This window comes from Truncatella angustata (assembly GCF_020726525.1).
Source record: "Truncatella angustata strain MPI-SDFR-AT-0073 chromosome Unknown BKA67scaffold_1, whole genome shotgun sequence".
NCBI lineage: Eukaryota > Fungi > Ascomycota > Sordariomycetes > Amphisphaeriales > Sporocadaceae > Truncatella > Truncatella angustata.
In genome coordinates, this window is record NW_025763381.1 from 7,178,255 (window position 1) to 7,201,178 (window position 22,924).

At 48.4% G+C, this 22,924-nt stretch overlaps 6 protein-coding genes across 6 annotated transcripts; 1 reads left to right on the forward strand and 5 right to left on the reverse strand.

Annotated features, from left to right (window-relative positions):
* Positions 1-1,958: 1,958 nt before the first annotated feature.
* BKA67DRAFT_687404 (pseudouridine synthase) lies at positions 1,959-5,833 on the reverse strand. The gene is made up of 5 exons (XM_046109049.1): positions 5,426-5,833; positions 5,167-5,260; positions 4,711-5,112; positions 2,825-4,660; positions 1,959-2,692 (listed from the first exon to the last, which is right to left on the reverse strand). The coding sequence occupies exons 1-5, from the start codon at positions 5,551-5,553 to the stop codon at positions 2,390-2,392; spliced, it is 2,763 nt and encodes a 920-aa protein (XP_045965228.1). The 5' UTR covers positions 5,554-5,833; the 3' UTR covers positions 1,959-2,389.
* A 642-nt stretch (positions 5,834-6,475) lies between these two features.
* Positions 6,476-9,409, reverse strand: BKA67DRAFT_550165 (CATB protein). Its single transcript, XM_046101634.1, has 7 exons — positions 8,857-9,409; positions 8,782-8,806; positions 8,488-8,690; positions 8,411-8,433; positions 8,142-8,359; positions 7,523-8,093; positions 6,476-7,472 (listed from the first exon to the last, which is right to left on the reverse strand). The coding sequence occupies exons 1-7, from the start codon at positions 9,114-9,116 to the stop codon at positions 6,616-6,618; spliced, it is 2,157 nt and encodes a 718-aa protein (XP_045965229.1). The 5' UTR covers positions 9,117-9,409; the 3' UTR covers positions 6,476-6,615.
* Positions 9,410-12,025: 2,616 nt separating this feature from the next.
* Positions 12,026-13,767, reverse strand: BKA67DRAFT_617784 (uncharacterized protein; the record flags this gene model as incomplete). The annotated part of the gene is made up of 2 exons (XM_046105449.1): positions 12,770-13,767; positions 12,026-12,721 (listed from the first exon to the last, which is right to left on the reverse strand). Exons 1-2 carry the CDS (start codon positions 13,694-13,696, stop codon positions 12,026-12,028), a joined length of 1,623 nt encoding a protein of 540 aa, XP_045965230.1. The 5' UTR covers positions 13,697-13,767.
* A 2,245-nt stretch (positions 13,768-16,012) lies between these two features.
* On the forward strand, positions 16,013-16,577 carry BKA67DRAFT_654241 (uncharacterized protein; the record flags this gene model as incomplete). The annotated part of the gene is made up of 2 exons (XM_046106525.1): positions 16,013-16,093; positions 16,176-16,577. 2 exons carry the CDS (start codon positions 16,013-16,015, stop codon positions 16,575-16,577), a joined length of 483 nt encoding a protein of 160 aa, XP_045965231.1.
* A 975-nt stretch (positions 16,578-17,552) lies between these two features.
* On the reverse strand, positions 17,553-19,480 carry BKA67DRAFT_510920 (uncharacterized protein; the record flags this gene model as incomplete). Its single annotated transcript, XM_046097365.1, has 2 exons — positions 17,553-17,652; positions 17,709-19,480. 2 exons carry the CDS (start codon positions 19,478-19,480, stop codon positions 17,553-17,555), a joined length of 1,872 nt encoding a protein of 623 aa, XP_045965232.1.
* A 938-nt stretch (positions 19,481-20,418) lies between these two features.
* Positions 20,419-21,775, reverse strand: BKA67DRAFT_590230 (NADP-dependent oxidoreductase domain-containing protein; the record flags this gene model as incomplete). The annotated part of the gene is made up of 5 exons (XM_046104565.1): positions 20,419-20,763; positions 20,832-21,166; positions 21,224-21,431; positions 21,485-21,529; positions 21,596-21,775. 5 exons carry the CDS (start codon positions 21,773-21,775, stop codon positions 20,419-20,421), a joined length of 1,113 nt encoding a protein of 370 aa, XP_045965233.1.
* Positions 21,776-22,924: the final 1,149 nt, after the last annotated feature.

Below are 22,924 nucleotides of genomic sequence, written 5' to 3' on the forward strand. Positions count from 1 at the left end.
GGGCCAAACAATAATCCCTCCGACTCCTTTAGTACCGGCTGGGGGTCGAATCAGGAGGGAAATTGGATTCGAATTCATGTGCAAAAAGACCCCCGAAAGCACAATGCACCTCGACAATTTTTCGTCATCAACAACGAGGTGGAGATTTAATCATTTTTGGACTTGGTAACGCTAGTCAGTGCCGCACCTGCAGGCTGCAGCTCGCAGTTGAGGACCAAGACTAGTCTAGGCAGAGCCGGGGGCAATAGACAAGGACAAAAGGACAAGGGGCAAGGGGCAAGGGGCGATGCCAGCTCGAGTCTAGATCGTCAAACCTTATGCCGAGGATGATACGGCCAAGTTCGAAACATACGGAACAATAGCAGAATAGCTTTCAACCGAAAATACACGTACATATTAGCAAGGACGATAGAGAGGCGGCCTGATGCATACAATACGTTTTAAGTCTGCATTCACTGTGATTCGCGACCAGGCGAACCAATGGCCGCTTGCAGTTCCGGACAGGGTTGCAATGATGTCACCGCAGGGCGGTGTTGGCTTCCTGTCAGAAATTTGAGATGTGATAAGCGAAGGTGCAACACGATGGTACGACGCGAATTTGATATCACTGCACCTACCGTGCCGCGTACATGGGATAGCTGCGCGATAAGATGACTATATCCAATGGTGTTGTCGCTTGTTAGCACGAGGATAAATGATTGCACAGTTGGAGTTTTGAATTGGTTGCAATGCGAGCTACGTTTAATGTTCTGTGTCACCGGCGGCACTACACTGTATATATTAATATACCATAAGATGCTGGCGCAAGTGATTTGAATAGTACACTGCACATAACAATAAATTGCTTTGAGCGATGACTAGCAGAATTTAACGTAAGTTCGTGCAGAATCAAAACAGACTAGGAAGGCAATGAGCATGTCCCTAACTTGCGTGTAACACACTAAGCCCAGTTGAGCAGTTCTTGCAGATTTCTGTTGATACTCCATCGCTATGTAAGGAACCTAAATGAAAGGTGTAGAGCGGATCTAGCCAGACCTTGACTGTTGTGAGTTTCCATGATTTCATAACATTATAGGTATACTTGAACTATACGTGATGAGGGAGTACTCGTAGAGCAAGGTAAGACGCGACAGAGATTCGGCGACGGTAATCAAGAAGTCATCGGCCAATGGGCTAAAATTCTTTGACCTTCGGATACTGCGCTCTTTCTAAGGATTAATCCAGACAGGCCGGTCTTGGCGGTCGGGCTTGAGGCGTAGGTAAGAGAAACCGTGCCTTCTCTTCGTCCCAAATGCCTGTTGGCACCATCTATCGGCCCTCTCATGGTTTGAGCTTGGTAGTGGGCGATAGAAACCTGTTGACAGCATCCTAGATTTTTTCGTCGTCTGGCATTGGCACTTGCCCCGAGGAGTTGACTTCGTCCTCGTTGCTATCGAGGTCTCTCGGAGTCGCTGCTCTAGTAGTCGAAGCAGTCGAGGCTTTGCCTGACTTGACTGCGCCCAATACGCTAGAAGACGCTTCCCTCTTCGTTGGTGGCATGGTGACGATGCCTCGAATCAACGAGGTTGAGGGAACGTGAGGTACATAATCGGTGCTTTCGTTGGAAGATTGTGTGGAGTGTAATGTGAACAAACTACTTGTAAGCTAGTCTAGCAGCTGACGAATCGGATAATTACCATTTAGTCAGTTAGTATGTGCCACCGACCTGGTCCACTACATGATCACAACAGTACTCGTACATTTTTTGGGATGCTTATCGTGGAGATGAGAGGCCCGTCAAACTATACTTCTAATGCCTGCAGGCGGTAAATGTGCTACGGCAAGGTAAAAAAAAATTTAGGCAAGCCGAGGTATGTCAGATATGCATTTTCGTCTGTACCGCTTTACTGTCATGGATCACTTTCTGACGGCTCACTAAGCGTAACATTTGCCCCATGACTTGAGAAGCACACGCATATAATCAAAGCAAAACAAATCTTCATTGCACTTGGGCAACTAGGATATCTACTTGTGCTCATACGTAATACCAGGATGCAACAACTGCAAAGTAGACGACATTCCTTATTTCTTTTTGCCCTCGTCACTCAACCATTTGCAACTTTGGAGGGGATTCCACGTGGTATGTTTCCTTTATAACACTATCCCTAGTAATAATACTGAAGCTGGCAATTCCACGTAGCAAATCATAGATACCGTGAAACCGTTGGACCACCACCCAAAGAGTGCAGTGATTGGTTTGTAGATTGATCGAAAGCCAACTCGCAGCGATCTCCTTTGTAGCAGGTCATCAAAGCTTCGCCATCGCTCCCCATCCGCTTTAAACGCTACCTCGGTCCAAAGTTGACACGGCACGGGTGGACTCAATAGACACTTCAGTGCTTGGCGGCTTCTAACCCTGAAGCTCACGAAGCACCATGGTAGCATATGCGCTCGAGCCTAGTGAAAACTTGAGAACGATCGCGATCTTCTGTCCTTCAGTCGGTGGTACTGTGTGGCCTTGTTGCATCGACTCCTTTGCAGTATCTGGGCTGAGAGGGGCATCTACCTGAGAGTCCAGGGAGGGGTCGGCCATGGGTGTGTCAACGGACGGCGATGGTCCAGCTTTAGGGTTCTGTTCGTTAGCAGACTCACTAGTTGTTTCGGGCAGTATAGTCTTAGCGCCCGATTCAGATTGCGGGGATTTGGAAGATGGCTTGCGCAAGAGAGTGTTAGTACTAAATATTTTCAAGAGGTCTCCAAAAGTGGCATCGTAAAGCTTGTAAAGAACTTTCTTGAAGCGTGTCCACCAGCTCTCCTCGGTAATGGGATAGATTATCGTACTAACCTCCGGCGCCGAGGTGCCGTTGGCTCCATCGTGCTTCGACAGTTCAGTATTTTCTGCGGGCAGTGGAGCGGCTTCTTGTGATACAATCGGCTTCTTATCGACCTCCATACTATCGGCCTCCTGGCATCCGTTGTTTTCGTGACCAACCTCGGTTGAAGTAGAATCAACCTTGATTCGCTTGTTGCTTCCATCCGTTGATGTCTGGATCCAGGTGTCTTTTACGCGTACGTCAGAAGGACCGTCATCGACTTCTTCGGCCTTTCGTCGCTGGGCAACAGCAAACTTCTCGCTTGCTTCCGTGCGCTCGTCGGTCTGGACATTCTTTGCAAAAGAGTTCCATCCAGATGTTGCTGGTCCCTGAGCATGGGCGGCAGCGGCAGCCTCTGCGCGGGCTTTGGTCTGTCGTGCTTTTATCAAGTCCATATCCGTAGGGATCAATTGATCATTGTCATGTGTGTAAGAGCGGACACTGCCCGATGGAGTACCAACAAAGCTACCCATGAACTTTCGATAATCACCAGTCAAACTGAATGCCTTCTGAGAGCGCTGCATGTTGTAAGGATCAAGGGCACCGTTTTCCTCTTTGCCCATGAACTCCTTGTAAAACTCGCCAATTTTGTTGTCAGGATAAACAACGTTAGTTCCAGGAATAGATAGCACGACATCGTTGATAGAATAACGACCGCTTGCGATATCTTCCGTGGTCAATGCACGTACAGGCTGTTTGGAACCTTCTCTGGTGGAATCCATCACCGTGAGATGAATGTTCTCTTCGTCGTCATCATCAGCGTTTTGGCCAGTCGTTCCGGTCTTGGTTGCTCCATCTGCCTCATCATAGACCAGATCGCCTTCCACGACTGAGGCACCAAAAAGTTCCCAGCGCTTGCTCGCAACAAAGTTCCACACCAGCGACTGATAGGCATGTATATACATGTTTCTCATGTTTCGGGTAATGGCCAGAATGGCACCGTGATAGTCGTTAGGCGATTTACTGAGGTGCCTGAGAATAGTGGATTCAGTATTACATCGCTTTGGAAGCCCCTTGATTGCTGCCTCTACGTCATCGCCATCCTTGTACTTGGCCAGCGCCATGGCTCTGTACGTATCAATGAGACGGTTGTTGTTGTTGTTGTCGTCTTGCAATGTTTTTGGGTCGGTGGCGGCCAAGCCTGGGTCGAAGGAAAGAATATCCTCAATGACGCCTTTGAAGTCACCCTGCAGAATCTTCATTCCTAAAACTTGCGTTCCAATCTCGTAGGTACCAAATCGCTGTGTGCCAAAGTAGTTGATAAAGCCTTTCTTGGTAATATCGGCAATAGCGCGGTCAAGCGTTGATTGGGCGATCTCAAGTTGTCGTTCGAAAGGTTCACTTTCGAAACCCTGGAAGTTACAGTCTTTCAAAACTATCGTGAACTCATTCCCATTATGGCTGCCGAGGTACAGATCCTTTTCAGAGAACTTGAAATCGCCGATAGCTATGCCGCGAAGTTTGGCATTGGCACTCAGAACCTTTTTTGGGTCACGACCACGGATGCTCACACGTTGTACAGTTACTGCGCGACGATCCTTGGTACCAGCGGTGCTGAAGAAGTTGGGTCTCATGTTCAAGGCGCCAGCCAAGATGTTGATGGCCTCCATGGTGTCCTTATTTTCTTTGTAAAGAGAAAAATGCAGAAACTTGCCAATCTGAACCTGGCTGGACTGATTGCCGCGGTTGCGGTTATCCGAGCGGCTACCCCATCTTGAATTGCCACGAGCAGGTTGAGCTTTTGCCTGGATGATGCCATCAGAGTTAGTTTCCGTCTCGATTTTAGAGGCGAAGATACGGCGAATTTCCTGCTTCAGGTCAGTTTCGCTCACAGAAAACACCCAATGACTATACACACCGAATGAGTAGCAGTACGTGCAGATTTGTCGGCAATTCGAGGAAATTTGACAAACCCGTGGCTTTGCGGTCGTGCTTTAGGGTCAGCAAGGATCTTTTTGTAAAAATCCATCAACTCTGCGGTCGCTTCCTCGCCCAACAACTCCGTAAGTTTTGCCTGATCAGATTCTGCGACGCCATCTGTAGATTGCTGCTTATTGCCCGCATTTGACTCAGTAGTAGACTTTGCAGTGAATTGGGTTGCTGAGCTCTGCGCAATTTCGAGTTGTTGAATCCTGTCCTCAGTAATCGGTCCTGCATTGGCAGGAGTGGCTGTAGTGGCACCAGGTTCACTCGCATTACTCTGTGCTTGTGCCTGTGCTTGTGCCGACTGTTCTGACGAGAGTTCTTCTTTTTTGGCCGTCTGCAATTTAATATCAGCAATGCCGATTCTTTTTGGTAGCGTTTTGACACTCACAGCTCTCTCGTAGTCTCTGATGCTGGTGAAATAGTCTTTCAGGTGGACGACCTCTCCGTCTTCATTGATCTCATGAACCTGGAAATCAGTGAATCTGAGAGCATTATGTCAGTTTCTTGGTAGAGCAGCTGGTACATGAGAGCAAGAACATAGGCTGAACCATTCACGCTGAAATAGCACCAATCATTCAGCAAGATTGCTGCGACCAACAAAACTCTATTACCCAAATAAAACCAGATCCTCTCCCCAAGTATCTTACCTTTTTCGAAGAACTCCATTCCAGCCATGCTCCTTGGGTGAAACGAAGTGCAGAATGCCGACTTTGCACTCAAGTGAAGCACGAAGGTTAGGGTCATTGCCCTGCGTCATGGCGGTGTGCGTTGCCATCTTGAGAAAAGCCTTGGAAAGATCTCAAGAGATTACTGAATCACTCCAGATAATGCTGTGTTTAAGTGCTTGAAATTCTCATCTGTGTTGAGTTGTTGCTGTGGGTGGTGGGGTGGACGCAAATCCGACCCGTGTTGGAAATATGAATTTGTTGCTGGAGGTGTTGGTTTTATGAATTAGATCTGGTTGCGCAGGACATTCAACCCTGGCCAACAATAAAAAGAGCAATAAAGAAATCCCTGCTTAATCAAGGGGCTTGGAAAATTTTGGTAAAATTTCGAAATGAAACCTGATGCAGCAAGATCAATGAACTGAGTTCGATGGAAGGTGCAATAGAGATTGTGACGGACCGTCAAGCTCTGTCGAACCACTCCGCCAGCTGTCGCTTGCTCGTGCAGCACCGTATCAAAGGACGTACTGGAGTCATGCTCTCAGTGAATGACTTTTTCGCATAAGGCTAACAAGCAACCTCTTCTGTTTGAATTGTGTCAATCGGGTCTCCCCACCCCAAGATCTGAATGCCATGCAAGTCAAGTCACTAACAAGTACAAGTGATTCCGTGTCACTATCTTTCTCCACGTGCGGTATAGGGAACCTGTGCAAAAAAGAAAGAAAAGAGAGAGAAAAAAAACCCCCCTGGGGAAAAAAAACCCCCCAAAGAAGGTACAAAAGCCCACCACCATGTTCAGAGTCGACATAAAGCCAACACACCATAAGATTTAAGTCACTCACATAAGAAAAATCTACACTGATCGAGCAAACGTCTCCGTACGTTAGATTAGTGCATGTCTATACGGGGAATATAGAAGGACATACTTCGAAAGCTTTTCACATGAGATAAGACTAAATTATACTAAAGCAATACACTCACTAAGATATTATACACAATCAAGACTAAATACTGTAAACGTTGCAAAAGTAACAAGTTTTGGTGGGGAAAGCGTCTATATACGGAGACATTTACTCGCCCAATATTATAGTCATGTTCATTTAACTTTATTACTCAAGTACTCATCTTTACAAAATATATAAGAATCAATCATCTGTCGGAGCCGCCATAGCTCATGAATCCAAGGCGAACCGATCCGTGAACTTGAAGATTGCCAATCCCTTCTTGAGATCGCTGACAAAAGACTCCAGATTATTGTTGAAGTAGACACCGGCTTCATTCTCGGCCCATCCAGCGGAAGAGATGGAGGAGCTGACAGTACCGTTGCTGCCGAAATAGCCGACAGGCTTGCCGAAGAGGTACGCGTTCTGTGCAATCTCTGTGGGGCGGTTTCTGGGGTAGAGCGCAGAGACAGAACTGCTACTGAATATACCTGCTTGATCGGCGGCGGAATCGATGATGACGGCGTCGAAATCAGTGGCATCGGTGGCGGAGTAGGTCTTGTTGACACCACTTGCCAAAGTCTCAGCAACGACAGTAACGACAAGACCATCGGTCTCTAGACGCTGCTTCAAAGATATGGCCTGGTTAAGAGACTTGGTCGTGGTCAGAATTCCGACCTGGAGTGTGGCAATAGTTGGCAAGGTGTGGTTGGTGATTGATAGACCTGCAGTCGTGTTGTCGTGATAGTAGGTATCATCGGGGATAGGCGCGTCAAGGCCTAAAGCGGTGGCAACGCGCGTAGCCAGATCATTGTCAATGCGGTTCAGCTGGTCAACTACGTTCTGCTTCACAGTAGCGGACTGTACATTGGAGGTCTCAAATCGGATAGCGTTGACAATGAATTGCTGCTCGACAGGCATCAAAGAGTTGTAGAAAAGACGTGGTTGAGACCAGTGATCATCGAAGGTTGACGAGAGCTCGCGCACCAGATTGCCAGACACGGTACGGCTAGGGGCGTTGAAGAATCCACGGCCATTCCTCTGGTCGGCTTGCTGAGGGTACCCGCCATTCAGGGTGTTTGGAGAGTCTGCAAAGAATTAGAGAGGGGCTGTGACAATCGGCAAAGGCTGAACATACAATGGATCTTATTCTTGTGGATAAAGTTCTGCGCTGCACCATCACGGTTGTTGTTATGGATAGCCGCACGAGGACGGTTGATGGGAAGCTGCTCAAAGTTGGGACCACCATGTCGGTTGAGCTGAGTATCCAGGTACGAGAAGATCCGGCCTTGCAGCAAAGGATCCTCAGTGAAATCAACACCGCGGACAATATGTCCAGGCTGGAACATGATTTGCTCAGTCTCGGCGAAATAATTGGTCGGGTTAGTGTGCAATTTCATAACACCAAGTTTCTGTACAGGGGCGAATTCCTCAGGGAGAATCTTAGTGGGATCGAATAGGTCGAAGCCGTAAGCCATGACGTTCTCTTCGTCGACCACCTGGACGCCAAGCTCCCACTCTGGGTAGTTGCCTGACAAGATAGCATTCCAAAGATCTTGTCTGTGCTTGTCCGCATTTTTGCCAGCCAGGATCTGAGCCTCCTCCCAGACGTAAGAAGCCTTTCCTTGCTTGGTCTTCCAGTGCCACTTGATCAGCTTTGAGGTACCATCGTCAGTAACGAGGCGGAAAGTATGGACGCCAAAGCCGTCCTAGACGATGTCAGCACAGTCTCAAGATGCCATTATATGCGGACTCACCATGTGACGGAAACTCCTGGGAATACCGTAACCTGCCATCGCCCACAGGAGAGTATGCAAAGAGCTTGGCTGTTGGCTAAAAAAATCCCACGCCGAGTCATGTGCTGTAGCTGCTTGAGGGATTTCGCTGTCGGGCGACGGCTTGACCGAGTGGATAAGGTCAGGAAACTGGATGGCATCTTGAATGAAGAAGACCGGGATGTTGTTTCCGACGATATCTGAGTTCCGAAGTTAGTACCACGTTTCGGGAGTAAAAGTAGTTATCGTACCAAAATTGCCCTCATCGGTATAGCTATGCCATCATTAGCCGGGTTTGATATCAGCACTGAAGAACCTCCAAACTTACAATCTTGTTGCGAAACCATGGACATCACGTGCAGTATCGGCACTCCCCCTCGATCCTGCGACCGTCGAAAAACGGACGAAAACAGGAGTCTCTTTGCCGGCCTCGCCAAGGAAAGATGCAGCCGTAAGGTTACTCCAATCGCCGTAGCTAGTGAAGGTACCATGTGCACCAGCGCCTCTCGCGTGAACAGCCCTTTCAGGAACCTAGGCAAATATTTGTCAGTATCAACCACAAAGACACTAAAATCGTGGCACGAAGGCCAAGAGTCTTGCCTAATTCCAGGAATCAGCTTACGCGCTCGTGGTCGAAGTGCATAATTCTAAGGAACATTAGAGTCTGTGCCACAGCGCAAGCCAAAAATAAACATACTTTTGTCGGAAAATATAATCCTCAAGGAGTGAGGGTCCACGACTACCAGCCTTCAGACTGTTCTGTTCCGTAATTTGACCGCCAACATCATCGGTCATGTAACCAGTGCTATCCTCGAGCTCGAATTGAGCGAGGTAATCGTCAGACGAGGCATCATCTCGGGCTCGAAGGGTTCCTGGGTTGGCGAAGGGACAGCCAACAGCGGAGGCAAGTCCCAATAGCCCAGAAAGGACGAAAGATCTTGTGGTTGTTCGACCCATGTTCACCTGTCCTATTTCTCCAAGCTCGTATGCGAATTATCGAGAGTTTGGACAAAGGAAGAGCATCCAGTGAAGTGGTAACGGAAGGTATGAATGAGAGAGAAGTGGTCGGTCTATTATACCTGTGGTCAGGTTTGTGCCATAACCTAAACCGGCATCAGATCAGGGCATGCCTTGGACCACGACACACCCTATCCTCGCAGTGAGGCTCTGGTACGAAACTCCATTGCTGCTAACAACATAGCATGCACATAGCAGCACGAACTTTCCTCCGTCGCATGCATAACGTGGTGTGATCCTAGCAACCGATTCCGATTAAAGCTAAGCTAGACTTATCCATATGGCATACGCATGGACCCACAGGAGCTCCAGTGCTGGGGGCCAATCGAAACTATGATTATTATACCGAATGGGGAACCCAGATGATCGCCGGGCCCACCAAGGATTGTGGGAGACAAGTCTTTGGAATCATCGTGCATAGATTGGAAGTTTATCCCGGAGTTTGAGGAGCGCCAAGTCCGGACAGTCAAAAACTCACAAGCGAAATTGTCAGCCTGCATAGATTTACATGCCTCGGACGTGATGCGTATTTTTCTGAGACTTGGCGGCGCCCATCACACCAATGCACTTAAGGTATACATGCTTGGCAACGATCCAGTTAGTGATCTGAGAAATATGCTTCGAAACAAAGATTGTGCTCACAGCGTGGATTGGTAATTGTTTGCTTGGCATTGCAGAATATGGTCTGATGTTGGCGGTTAAGTTGCGCCCATTTTTAGAATCCTGGAAGGAGTATTGAAAGGACCGCCGCCAGACGGCACCCAAACTTCGCAGATTGGTTTAGTTGATGACCTTAGGCATTGGAATCTCTAGAATTGAGTGAACAACCCGTTAGCCGAAAAGATATTCGTCTGAAGACTAACTCGTATGCACGCTAGTTGGGCAAGGACATCTCTATAGCGTTTCCTCGAAGGTGCCCCATACCTTCGGGCCGCTCACGATCGATCAATTTATGATCCGTTCATAAAAAATACCTTTTCTTTTGTGTTTACAGTACTGTTTTGTTCCCGATGAGGAACTGCATAGAGAATTTCATCATATGATGATTATCACGCTGTAATTCAATTGCATTTCCCAGATGCTCACAGCCATGTCGTTCTAGCATGGGCCCTTTTGCGACGAAATAGCGGACGAGTACAGTAACGAGCCAGGTCCACAGATTATTCTTGATGGGGATGAAGGGGACAATTACTCAGTGGCCTAAACATAAATACACTCGCAAGCATTTCCAGATCGACGTAGGTGCGATAAATTGACCACTCATACCTGCTGACAACGAACAAGGGCATTTCCATGTGACTTTCCGCAATTAGTCGATCTCATCCCAGTGACAGTATGTAGTATCATTGGCCCGACGGGGAGTTCGAGAAAAGAAAATAATGGTTCACAGCAAGAAAACCAGATTTACATTTCGACTGGGATAGCCTTTTGATTCCAAACTCCAATCTCGATGTTGCGATGTACTATGAGCGAGGTCAATCCTGTCGAAATATATGGCTACGAGGCTTTTGGCCCGTCACAAAGCTGCCGAACCATGCGAACCTTGAAATCTCGTTGGCTTTGTTGGGGCGTTTCTTCGCCGTGGGGTGATGGGGCTGCCAGAGTATATGGGCCGACCGTACTTTCGCGGACAACGGATGAACATGCCAAGATAAGCAACAGCCCGGAGTATATTGCTCCCCTGAGTCTAGAGGAATAGTTGCATATATCATGACGCCATAGCCGATTAGCTTTCCTTCAAGTAATATCAGTAAGGAAAGCGCTGATCACCAGACCTGGATCACGGTGGCCCTGGTAAAGGATAACAAGCACATAATTGGTTTAGAATGTCTCCTGGTGCAGAAGACGGAATTGCACTATCTACCAGGGACGTTAACTGGAGAGCTCAACCTTCCAGGACGGATAACGGAGAGTGGTGGATCAAGGCGTTCCCTTAACTCGCCGTTCTCTAGAGCTTGATTCCCAGTCATGTCGTCATTATCATTCGGCGAGGGATGTGGGTTCCTTAGGTACTCGTGCCAAACCTCCAGCAAATGCTCAGGGATGGGATGGGGTTGGTAACATTGAATTAAGTATGGGTCTCAGAGGCAAGGTTGCGGAGTCGCATGTTTACCATGATTCGATACTAGAACCAATGCTACTACTAGACAGGCACAATTACCTTTGTTTTCTCTGATTCCAAAGACGGGTCTCGTGGCGAGGCGTTTTTGTTGGTACAGTATTCTCAAGCCGATGACACACTGAGTTGCTTTAATATGCTACTGTAGCATTTCGCCGCAGTCAAGCCAGATCACTGGAGGGCTGTTTCATGCGCTAAGTTTTATTCAGATTAGTGTGCGGGTGAGGCGCTAACAAGTGCCGCAGTCGATCGTCAGGTACCAAGCGGTCTTAATTGGGTGGCACAAAAGACATTCCCAGATAGCTCAACGATATATGTAAATCATTCGCCTGAATTCACATGGACCTACTGGCAGAGACGAGGGCTATCATTTACTACACGCATTCTTTGTCATTCTGAAATCGGCCCATACGTATCACGTCAAAGTCCCATTCGCGCAACAAATGTGCCGGGGACGTCAGCCGCTAGCACCAGTGTCGCCTCACCAGGGCCGCAGGGACGTAGCAACATAACTGCATGCTTCTATAACAAGGGACTCCTGTAATGCTACATGCCTAGCTTGCGGGCAGGTAGCTGCCGTCAAGTCACTGCGCCTAATCTCGGCAATGGTAATTGTCATTATGACTTTGATTGCGTGAAAGCAAGGAAGTTGTTCAAACGCTTTCCACTTAGACCAAGCTATGCGTCATGCTATCGTACATGCGTTTAATGTTCATACAAAGTATCATTGCTAAAGTCGCCTTGGTGACCTCCTTAGCGATGGTGAACCAAAATCTAGATCTTGAAAATCCCTGACAAGCTCATCATCTGATAGAATTGACAATATCGACCTTTCGATCATGCTCCTGCTGCCCATCAGTTGCTCTTCATCAATCCATCCAGATTCGACAGCGAACATGACTATGTCGCTAGCACTGGCAAAACCTGGAATATTGTCGTCTGCTGCTGGATCAAGATGCGTCCAAAAGTCCCGCGTCACACGCTTGAACGCATTTAATTCCTTTCTGGAGCCTTGGAAGTTGAAGACGATATATTCGTATAGGTACGCAAGCCATAACACGTTGGTATACGGCTCATGCTGAGCCCATGAGATTGGGCCATCATTACCTTCGGCATATGGGATCTTGTGGTTCTGGGGTGACATACACACCCGATCACCCCGTAGAAAGAATGAGCGCATCTGCCGGTAGACCCTGCATTGTGGTGCGTGCTCGCTAGTGAAGATGCTCAGGTCTCTCTCCAGGTCATAGGCAATCGGTTGTGAGTCATCTGACTCGATAATTTCTCTTGCCCGGGATAGACCATAGTCTAAAATTGTGATTTCAAGACCCGAATATCCAAAAAAGGAGGATGTGCATCGTTCTTCCTCTGGGATTGGCTGCCCAACCTGGCGTATACACAAATTTCCTTCATGCAAATCACGATGCTGTTTGAGTTAGATAGACTTTTCGTTTCAGCTTCGTTTTCAACATACCTCAAACTCTACCTGGGCTTCAGCCCGAGCTAAGGCAATCGCGACATGAAAGAAGATATCCCATATTTGGTCTACCAACCGGAGCTGGAAGTCCTCTAATGCAACTCCCGCATCACCGAGCTCAACCACAAGGAACCTTGTGTCATCCAAGTATCGACTTGGTGAGGGATAGAATTGCAGCCGGTTAGGGTCTTGCCGCTTTGCCTTCTTGTGGAAAGCTTGGTGCGTTTCGAGCAGCTCTTTACAAGTTTTCCCTTGCACGACGTATCTCTCTTTATACACCACAAACCCAGGAATATCCGCAAGCAACTCGGAAATCTTCAGCTCGCCCATTAAATCGGCTTCTGGATGCGGCTGTTCATCGACTAGACCGGATTTTTGTTGTGCTTTCGTTTGTGCTTTGATGGGAGACTCCATGCGCACAACTTTGATGATGCTTGTGCCCCGTTCGTTTGTGACCCGGTAAACTTCCGCGTAAGACGCTTCCGCGATCTTGACTATCCGGTCTTCTGGGGGACAGACTTCCGACCACGAAAGTACTCGAAGGCCAGCCTCTGCGGGCTCCACGCCACAAGATTCGGGCCTTTCACTACGCGCCTCTTCTGGCAGCTCGTCAGGCTCAGCAGTTGATTCTTGAGCCGTTTCTACTGTTTTGGTTCTCCTTGAACCTCTGCTTGGCGCCATTGATGCAGATTTCTTTGGAAGCTGGAGCGCATCGTTTTCGTCTCGGATATCCATAGTTGTTATTTTTCCCGTTATGCAGTTGATTGCATCGTCTGTTTCTTCGATAACTGCAGCCCTTCTCACACTCAAACGAATTGGGGTTTGCGGCAATTCCGCGAAAAGGCGTTCGCACTTCGCCTTCTTTTGTTGTTTCCCATATTTACGTACCGTAGACTTCGACATGTTTTCATTCCCGTTGTTCATGTCTTGTTATTTGCCTCTGATACCTGGGTAATCGCCTCCCGATTTCAGGAGTAGCTGAGAACGACTTGTTGATGTGGGTCTCACTGTCGGCACAGCAACGACATTGCCCAAGGTGCTCCATAATTGCCGGCCCTAGTCAACTCTGACTGACCTGTGCTTGCCGTGTGGACTCGCCTCCAAGCTTCAAAGTTGAAGACATTCCACCACTCCATTCAAGATGCGACTGCTTTGTCAAATACTGTGACGACACCAAGAAGCTTGAAAAAAGTATACGTATAAATTTGATTGATCTCACTCACAGTATTGTACCGTCCTGTGGAGTGAGCATGCACCGATGGGTAGCCAGAGGAGAAATAGGTTGTGTACCGTTCACTCCGCAGAGCCGTGCACCTTTCTCTTTGATGCAAGATTCTATCTGTAATTGAATATCTCACTGTTAGTCTTCCGCTACCTAGTGTCGTTCTCCCCAGTATCAGCGAGTGTGTATGCTTCTTCATTATAGTTACATCGGCGCTGTTAGCTACAGTATAGGAACGTGCCTGGTTGCCAGCGAGGCGCTTGTTGGTGTGATCCTGAGGAACGGCGTCCCATCAATTTTTAATCCCACAGCGCGTAGCTAAAGGGTGTTGATGCTGTACCTGGCTGAAGTCAGTGCTATGGTGTATACAAGGCAGCGTGTCAGACATATCATTACGAGACGCTTCCAAGTATACGTGTTGAATGGACAAAGAGTCAAAGCTCTCTGAGTTTACCGTACTACGGTTTTGGCGAGGCAGAGCTCACGGGTTATACTTGTTGTTGTTAGCGCATTGCGTCAATTCTTCGCAATTTGGTGTGGTGATGCCATCCACAGAATGAGGGTTGCGCGTTGGATCTTGTAGGGTTTCCCCTGATTGTCGGCAGTAGACGAAACCTATAGAAACTGGCCCAGCGAAGAGGTCTCTCAACGTGATGGTGCTGCAGTGCCGCTGGACGCGCTAGGGAGCTCAACATATTGCAGACAGAGTCAGGTTAGTATTTAGGATGACGGGACTAATAAGAGGATCCTGTCTTATGGCGGCCTGATAGATGGACAGTCCTCATCCGTGTTTGGAGGACTTGTCACTCATAGATCAGTAAGCACGTAAGCATGTTATAGCTCAGCGAAGTTCATTCCTAGTTACATGAGTTTTGCACCATAGCAATATAGTCTTAGCCAACTAGATGCTTTGGGCAGATATAAGGTGCACTTAAGGCAACCCTCCTTAGGATAATGTATTATACATGTTCAGAGATTGTTTTATTATATTTAATATTAGCAGTCGCCAAATTTAGTATAAACAATAATATTGGCACTCGCCAGCTTTGGTGTAAATATTAATATTGGCAATCGCCAACTCCAGCTTCAAATTTTTCGCCCGCCACCGTCTTCACTTTTCCACTCACAATCGCCGACTTGACTTGGTTTTCCCACTCATCACCGTCTTCACTTCTCCAGCCACCACCGTCTTCACTTTGCCAGCAATCGCCGACTTGACTTCTCCACCCTTCCACGGTCTTCAAATTCTTTTTTACAGGTCGCCGTATCCTATAACGGCCGATTTTCAGTTTATCCTCGCGGCTATATTATACATATATGTGGAATGGCTTCTCCATTCCATTTCTTTCCGTACAGTTTGGGCGACAAATAGATCTATTCAGCGCTATCGTACGAAGGAGAAGAAGGGATTCTTCCCCTCGTACGTGGTCTATAGATAGGGGTTTACCAGTACGGCTGCTGGCTGCCGACAGCCACATCGTGGCTGTGGTGGCTTACTGCTAGCACGCCGCGTGACTACTTATACTACGTAGTCAACCGTCGTACGAGACCGCGAATAATATATTCCAACAATATAGGACTTTGAGGTACTCAGCTATACTGGGTAAGCACTTGGTGATTACTTTGGCAATCACTCGGCGATCCCATAAAACTTCCCAGCTTAAACCGCCCAGTTTTAATACTATTCTTTTAGTATGGCTTCTCATCACCGACTTTCTATCACTAACGTTCATTTATAGACTAGGCAATCCATAGTCGCATATCGACACCCTAATAGTCGGCATCACTTCCCTATTGCACTTGAGTTTCTTCCGAGGTTCTTTTCACTTCATTCCGCATTCCTCGGAGATAAGTGGAACTTGAATAAAAAATCCGGAGCAGCAACTTGTCCACTTAACTACGCGAACTCCGGCACCACGCAAGGGATAAGAACATTGCATTTTCGGACACCTTAGCAAGGTGAGACACCATAATTTGACAGCTATGACTGGACACATACTAATACTCATGCTTCACAGATGCCTACAAAGAGACGCGTAGATAGCGCTTTAGATGAGAAGGCTCCCGCCAAGAAGGCCAAGGTCGATGTCGGAGCCACGGTTATGAGTTGACCCAACTTTCGAGGTCTGAGGCCTTCCCCAAATGTTAACCTTTCACATATAGATATCTAATGCACCCTAGCCAGACTTTTCAGATACCTACAAGATGAAGTGGGCTGCCAAGCTAGGCAAATACAAGACGTACGCGTATAACAATGGCATAGAGACCCAGGTCTCTGCATTTGGCGGCTTCGGCAAGATTGTGGCAGAGAAGGGCAAGTTTATGTGCCACCGCCAGAACAAGCACAACCCTATGGAGATTTGTGGCTCTTTAATGATTTCAAAGGAGAAGAACTTGTGGGATCACAACCACAAGGTCCACAACCTGGAGTCGACTTACGCCAAGGAGAACACTAAGGAAGAGTGCAAAGAGTTCCCCTGCAAGGAACGCAACTGTGACACTGTCCTGAGCACTCATTCGAGCTGGGTCACTTATATAAGACGCGAGCACAAGATGAAGGGCAAGTCGAAGGAATTCGCCTAGGTGTACATACCGGGTGGTGTTATAACACAAGGACATGACAAGAAGAAGCACTATCGAGTGTAACAGACCAAGCTATGATAATCTGGTTGTGACAAGAGACCAAGACATGAATTTGATAGCAGACAGCTTCGCGGAAACACAAAACTAATTTTCGTGACGATTGACTTTTCATTTCGCAGAAGTCTGGGCGACTTTATGTTTCATTAGCGGATCCAGCACGTATATGGTGTAAAACCCATGGTAATATAATGGCACCGGAAAATGCAAACATGGAATGCCAAGCCCTAATTAACTATATAACGCCCAACTCATGCAAGAAGATACAGACCCAATATGCTATACGTGATATACCAACGTGGCATCAGTTTTGTATCTGTGTGAATCTTGGGAAGGCGACTACATGTTGGGCCGTAATAACAAGCGTTAGGGGTAGCTACGAAGTTTTGAAGAAAATATACGATGCTCTTTACGTTACTACTTCGAATTACTACTGCAATCCTTTAGCAATAGACATTGTTCTTTCAACCGGATGTGGTCGCAAGTAGCCTTGAAAGCAAATGTAGCAAAGCTTCTCTCGCTTGAAAACCATCATCTGCATGGTAGCTGAGGCCAATTCGTTTGCTATTAGGTATCGTCTTGTCCTAAGCTCTTTTGCAGTATTGTATATCAGCCACACCCGCGCGACTCCTTGTCAAGCGCATCAGCTCGTGATCATACGGCCTTCCATCAGGACGTTTATAGGCTCGCGCCCTCCATTCGAACAACTCCGCCCATGCCTAATGCTGATATTGTGTACAAAGTGTATGTCTCTGTGTGTGTGTGTGTGTGTGTGTGCGTGTACAAAGTAACGATGATCACAACGCCTCTCCCAAAAGTGTCTGCTGTTCGTGATGAAAAAAAAAGACCCCCCAAAAAAACCTCCCAATATGAAAATGTATATATCTAGCAAAGTACAATCATCCCCATGCCTGTGCTTTATACTGGCTTTCCGACAAGTACTTCCTTGATTGCAGGAGCGGCGCCATTAACGGAAAAGCCGATCGATTCACGATCATCATCTATCAACCGACCATATCTGCATGCTATTAGTCTTTGTAGTTCGCAGTCAAGAGTGAAGGAATAGGCACATACTCTAACAATAGCCTGAAAAACCAAACCTCCATGTCTTCGTGTCGAAGGACTTTGTTTGCCCAATCACGCTGCTGGTTCGCCAATCTTTCCGCCTCTTGCTTTCCAAGAGGGCCATCGCCAAAGAATCGAACGGCTTCCAACCACTCCTCTCCTTGCGCGCTGAGCGGGATGTAGTGCGCCCAAGGCTTAAGCCATTCCAAATGCCATTCTCTGAAGATGGCCCACTTGAAAATCAGACTGCGGCTCTTCAAGAATGCATAGAAACGACCGCTGAATGCATTGCCGTCAATGTCGAGCAAGTACTTGTAGTTCCAAGCATCTTGCTGTCCAGCATGCCCCTTGATGGTAAAGAACTCCTTCTGCGCGTCGCAATCGCCGGGGTCACATTGGCCAACGCCGCTGAAGTACACGTCCATGATATCCTTGTAATCACCCCGATTGACACCCTTGGGTTCCCAATGTTGCTCCGTGTCGCTACCCTTGTTGACCATGATTTTAGCGCCCTCGGCTGCGTTAATCTTCTGCACAAATCTTTGTCGGTGCTGCCGCCGCCAGCCGCCATTCCTACTGAACCCGCCGGTGGTGCTGCCCCTCCAGTATAACTTGTCCTCTTTCTTGTTCCACGCTATATCCTTCTTCTCATCATAGCTGACCTTTTCGTACCAGTACCAAGGCGAAGGGTAGAGGATATCCGAGTAGGATGATATCTTGGACTGTGAGAAGATGGGGAACAGGTCAAGCACGATGTTGTATGCATTCGGCCGATCGAAGAAGCCAAAGCTGGTGCCAAGGGAAGGAGAATTGCAGATATCGGACATGGCTGTAACATTGTAGATGAAACCCAAGTCTCCTAACGCGTACTTGGACAGGTCGTCACGCTTCTCGTCTTCCTCAATCGCCCTGGTCGGACTTTCTGGCGGGCACGACAGCCGTGAATGTGACCAAGTGGGCTGGTGGGCGAATATGTTGAACCTGGTAAACTTTTGCTCTTCAAACCCATGGCCGCTGGTCAAGCCGGTCTTGGTATTAGAGAACTGGTTTCTTGGCTGCTGGTTCATGTATGCGCGTGGCATATTGGTCTCCAGGCCTCTCCTAACCAGCTTGGCCAGATCATCGTGGGGGACGGTGACTCGCGGCTCGTCGTGTAGGTTGAAGCAGAGGTCCATGTTGGGCAGCCACTCAATGAACTTGCCCATCATGCCTACGGTGGCCTCGCGCTGCCAATCACCACCGCCCTGGACGTGTGTGGTCTTGCCCCCCCGGATGGAAATGCCGAGAAGCGCGTTGTCAAATCCCAGGGCCTCCTTGGCCCTTTCGCGGATAGTGAGCGGCTTGAGACCCCAGAAGGGTGTCAGAGACTCGTGAATCATGTCAAACTCGTCAATGAGCTGGACGCCCTTGGCCTGAGCGAAGGCGAACCACTTGTCGAAGTTTGGCGGGGGTGGGATTCTGTATCTTCTTCTGTATTCAGCAACGGCCTCTTCCAACGTCTTGGACTGCCGCGCTTTAGTGTGCTCGAATTCGCGCTCGGCGGCGGTGACTAGATGCCATATAGGATGCGAGCCAGCGGGGACAGGCTTGGGCTTGGGATTGAAGGGCTCCGGGGCTGGAGGTGGTGGTCTGGCGGCAGAATCATGGTAGTTGCCGGCTGTGTATGAAAAGGCGCCGGGGCTAGTTATGCGGGTACCAGTCGGCGATAGTCTGAAGAGCGAGAAGATACAGATGAGGAAGCATAGAAATCCTCCGGTGAGGATTATCTGTCGTGGCCGCATGTTTGCGACACCCATGCCTCGTGGCAATCTAACTTTGTCGCGAGCCCCAATGGCGAGAACCCTCTCCTGCTTGGCCCCGAGCGGCGGGTGCGACTTAGCTGTAATAGCACAATGAGTAGAGCAATCAGAACAGCAATGACATGGCCCCTTCAAAACCCAAAAAAGTGTCAGCCATGGAACCACAGCTCCAAGAGTGCCGTTTGCGAGTTTATGAATGATGCAATGGGGAAACGTCGTAGTGCGCTTCGAGATGGTGCTAAAGGGCGGGTCAGGGGCAATCAAAGCTGGAGCCGGAGCTGGAGACGCGGCCTTGAGATTAAGAGTCCGCTGCGTGGGCAGGAATTCAAGCGCATGGTCGCGCCCTGCCGCTCTTCCAGGGCCAAGGTTGGTACTAAGGTTAGAGCCAGACATCCCTCCCCTGATCTGCTTTCGTTGACAGCTGTGCTGTGCTGTGCTGTGCTGTGTGTAGTTTCGCGTTTTTGGGTTGGAGCGTATAAAATCAATCGAAATACTCCCGCTATATTATTTTTCAATGTTCAATCGTCACATGTCTTTTCAGTCAGACATCTTTGTTTTGTATTACGTTACAGGGGTCCCTCACTGGGCCATAGCAACCACGAACCAAAAACAGATGCCTTCGGCAAGCCGCCTATGGAGTGCATCCTGCCAATTGGAGGAAGAGAGAGCATGCCACTTTTGGAGATTCGGCGGCACAGTCAGGTCATGTCATGCGTATCCTTACATAAGATAATGGGACTGGACCAAGGTCAGTCTAACAATACAAGAAACTCACACGGTTACTCTCCTCCAAGTGCGCGTTGATATTCATTCACTTTTCGATATGTCGAGGCCCCAACTTCAAGGTTCAAGCTAGACTAGTCTAGGCTAGGCTAGGCTAGTCTGGTCTAAAAACAAGTTTGATCCCCTTTCCGGCCGAATTATGAATGACCTTGTATAGCCCTTGGATGATATAATTCCTCCAGATATTCTTCTTCCGTCTCTGTCAACGCCTTACCCAGAGCTCCAAGAGCCTCATCCATCCTCTCCGCGCTGCTGAAGCCGATTATGGGTGCTGTCACCCTCCGATTGAGCCAAGCCAACCCGACATGTGATATTGGCCAGCCACGTTCATCAGCAATTTCCGCCGCCCTCGCTATTATCCTTTCAGAGTCACCATCACTACCACGGTCGTAGAAGCCGCCCATTTCGTTGACTGACGTTCTGACCGTGTAGGCTGTCTGGCCTTGTCGACGTGCCAGCCTGCCACCGGCCAATGGAGCCCACTGGAGGGTGTTGCAGATGAGCAACAGTTTGACTCTGAATCCGGGAGGGCAAGGGGTGGTCAACTCACTGGAATAAGGCCAACCCCCGTAAGCGTGCAGTACCTAATCATCTCCCGTTCTTCCTCGCGGTACAATAGGTTATAATGGTTTTGCATCGAGATGAACTTCGTCCATCCGTTTTTCTCCGCAACATGCTGGAGAATGGCGAACTGATGTGCCCACATTGAGCTTGCGCCCAAGTAACGGACCATTCCAGACTTGACCATGTCATGTAGTGCACTCATCGTCTCCTCGGGCGGGACTGTCGGATCAAATCGATGTATTTGCAGAACATCAATATAAGTCGTGTTGAGACGCTCGAGAGATGCCTCGACTGCGTTGAAAATGGCCGATCGTGATAATCCTATACGGGCTCTTAGCTAAAGAGCTGTTCCCCTGCACACTCAAGACGGTATTATACCCCATTGATTGACGTAGTCTTTGCTGGAATCAGCCACCTCATGATGCATGAGAACAGCTGCACCAGGGTCATAATGTTCATGGTCGCAAACAACACGGAAACATTTTGTCATCAAGACGACCTTGCGGCGAGGAATTTTATACCTCTGCAGAGCTCTACCCATGAGCCGCTCAGATTCACCATTCGAATAAGCGTTTGCTGTGTCCCACTATTGATGGTCAGAGACGCGGAAAGCGTGGAAAAGGCGAATCTCAAATATACTGTATTTATACCTCGATCGTAGGCAGCCTTGAGAATACCCAATGCCTGACCAGACGTTTGTGAATTAGACCTTCCTTCATTTAGCGGCTAGCGTGAATATGATAGACTTACCTTCTCTTCTTCCAAGACCCATGGGAGCCAGCGAGAGCTGCCGAGATGTGCGCCTCCGAGTATCGGATTTGATACCCGTAGTCCGCTACTCCCCAGCCTTCGATAAGATGCCCTTGTGAGGGACACCGACTCACGAAGGACGTCGGGCACCATGGCTAGTTTCGAGATAGAAGACTTCATAACTGTCGATTTTGAGTGTACAGTGGGTTGCGAAAACAGGTAACAAGCGCCCGGCCACTTCGAGTATTCTTCCAAAAATGTATTTCAGTCTCCTCCGCACTCCAAATTAAAGGAAGTTCTAATTACACGAAAAAAGACGATCAAACCAGCGTCACAACAGATGAGTGGTTGCATATGAATAGATTCGATACTCTTCTGTATCTCATTTGGCATGTATTTAATTAAGCACACACTACCCGGGATGCCACCTTCGACTGATCGAAACATTAGAGGACGAGCCCAAAGAAATGAATGGTGACTCAAATTTTGAAAGAGCTGTACTCTTCGTCAAGTTTAGCGAGATCTTCTAGTCTGTGGAGTCCCGATCAACCCAGTGCGAGTCGATCCTGATCCGGATCATGTCATCCGGGGAGGTAAGCCGGCTTGGGAGTCGGGGTTTGACCTTGCCATGAGATTTTGTCACACACACGCAGCCTCGCTGGGGAATGTCTGAAGGATCTCTCGCTCCCGAGGCTCAGACAAGAACGGCCAGCGCACCAAGCTAAGCTCGGCGTATGCAGCATATATATGCAAAGCACTTTATGTATTAGCCACACAGGGTGCCGAGTATTATATCGAAGCCGCCCGGGATCTGGAACTGTCCGACTGTCCGGCGCACCGCAGAACGTGTGAAACCCAGAAGTCTTGCAGATGCAACCTGTCAGCCTTGGCCACGCAGGAGCATTCTGACGGCACAATGGTTTGCTGATCATCATGCAGGCGTGGAAAATAGGGCAGAATCCAACCTACACTTATTGGGGTCACCATGCTGTGGTCACTACAAGCTGTGCCCCATTTTCCATGCGGGCCTATACATGATGCCGATTGGCCCCGTTTCCACTACTGCATATCCCGTAAATCATCGGCATGGGCCTGTATAAGCTCCCCGATCGATCCGGCTGCGCAATCAAATCCCTCCTTTTGCCAGCTACCTTCCGCTACCATGATTAATAAATCTTGCCATAATTTCGTGTGTTTGGCGTCTCAATTGCATAAATCACTATACTCCCAATCCCAATCACCAACAAACATACCCACAATGATGTTAGTATACACCGCGCTACCGTTCAGTCAATTGCTACAGTTTTATACTAGTCTAAGCAATCTCTA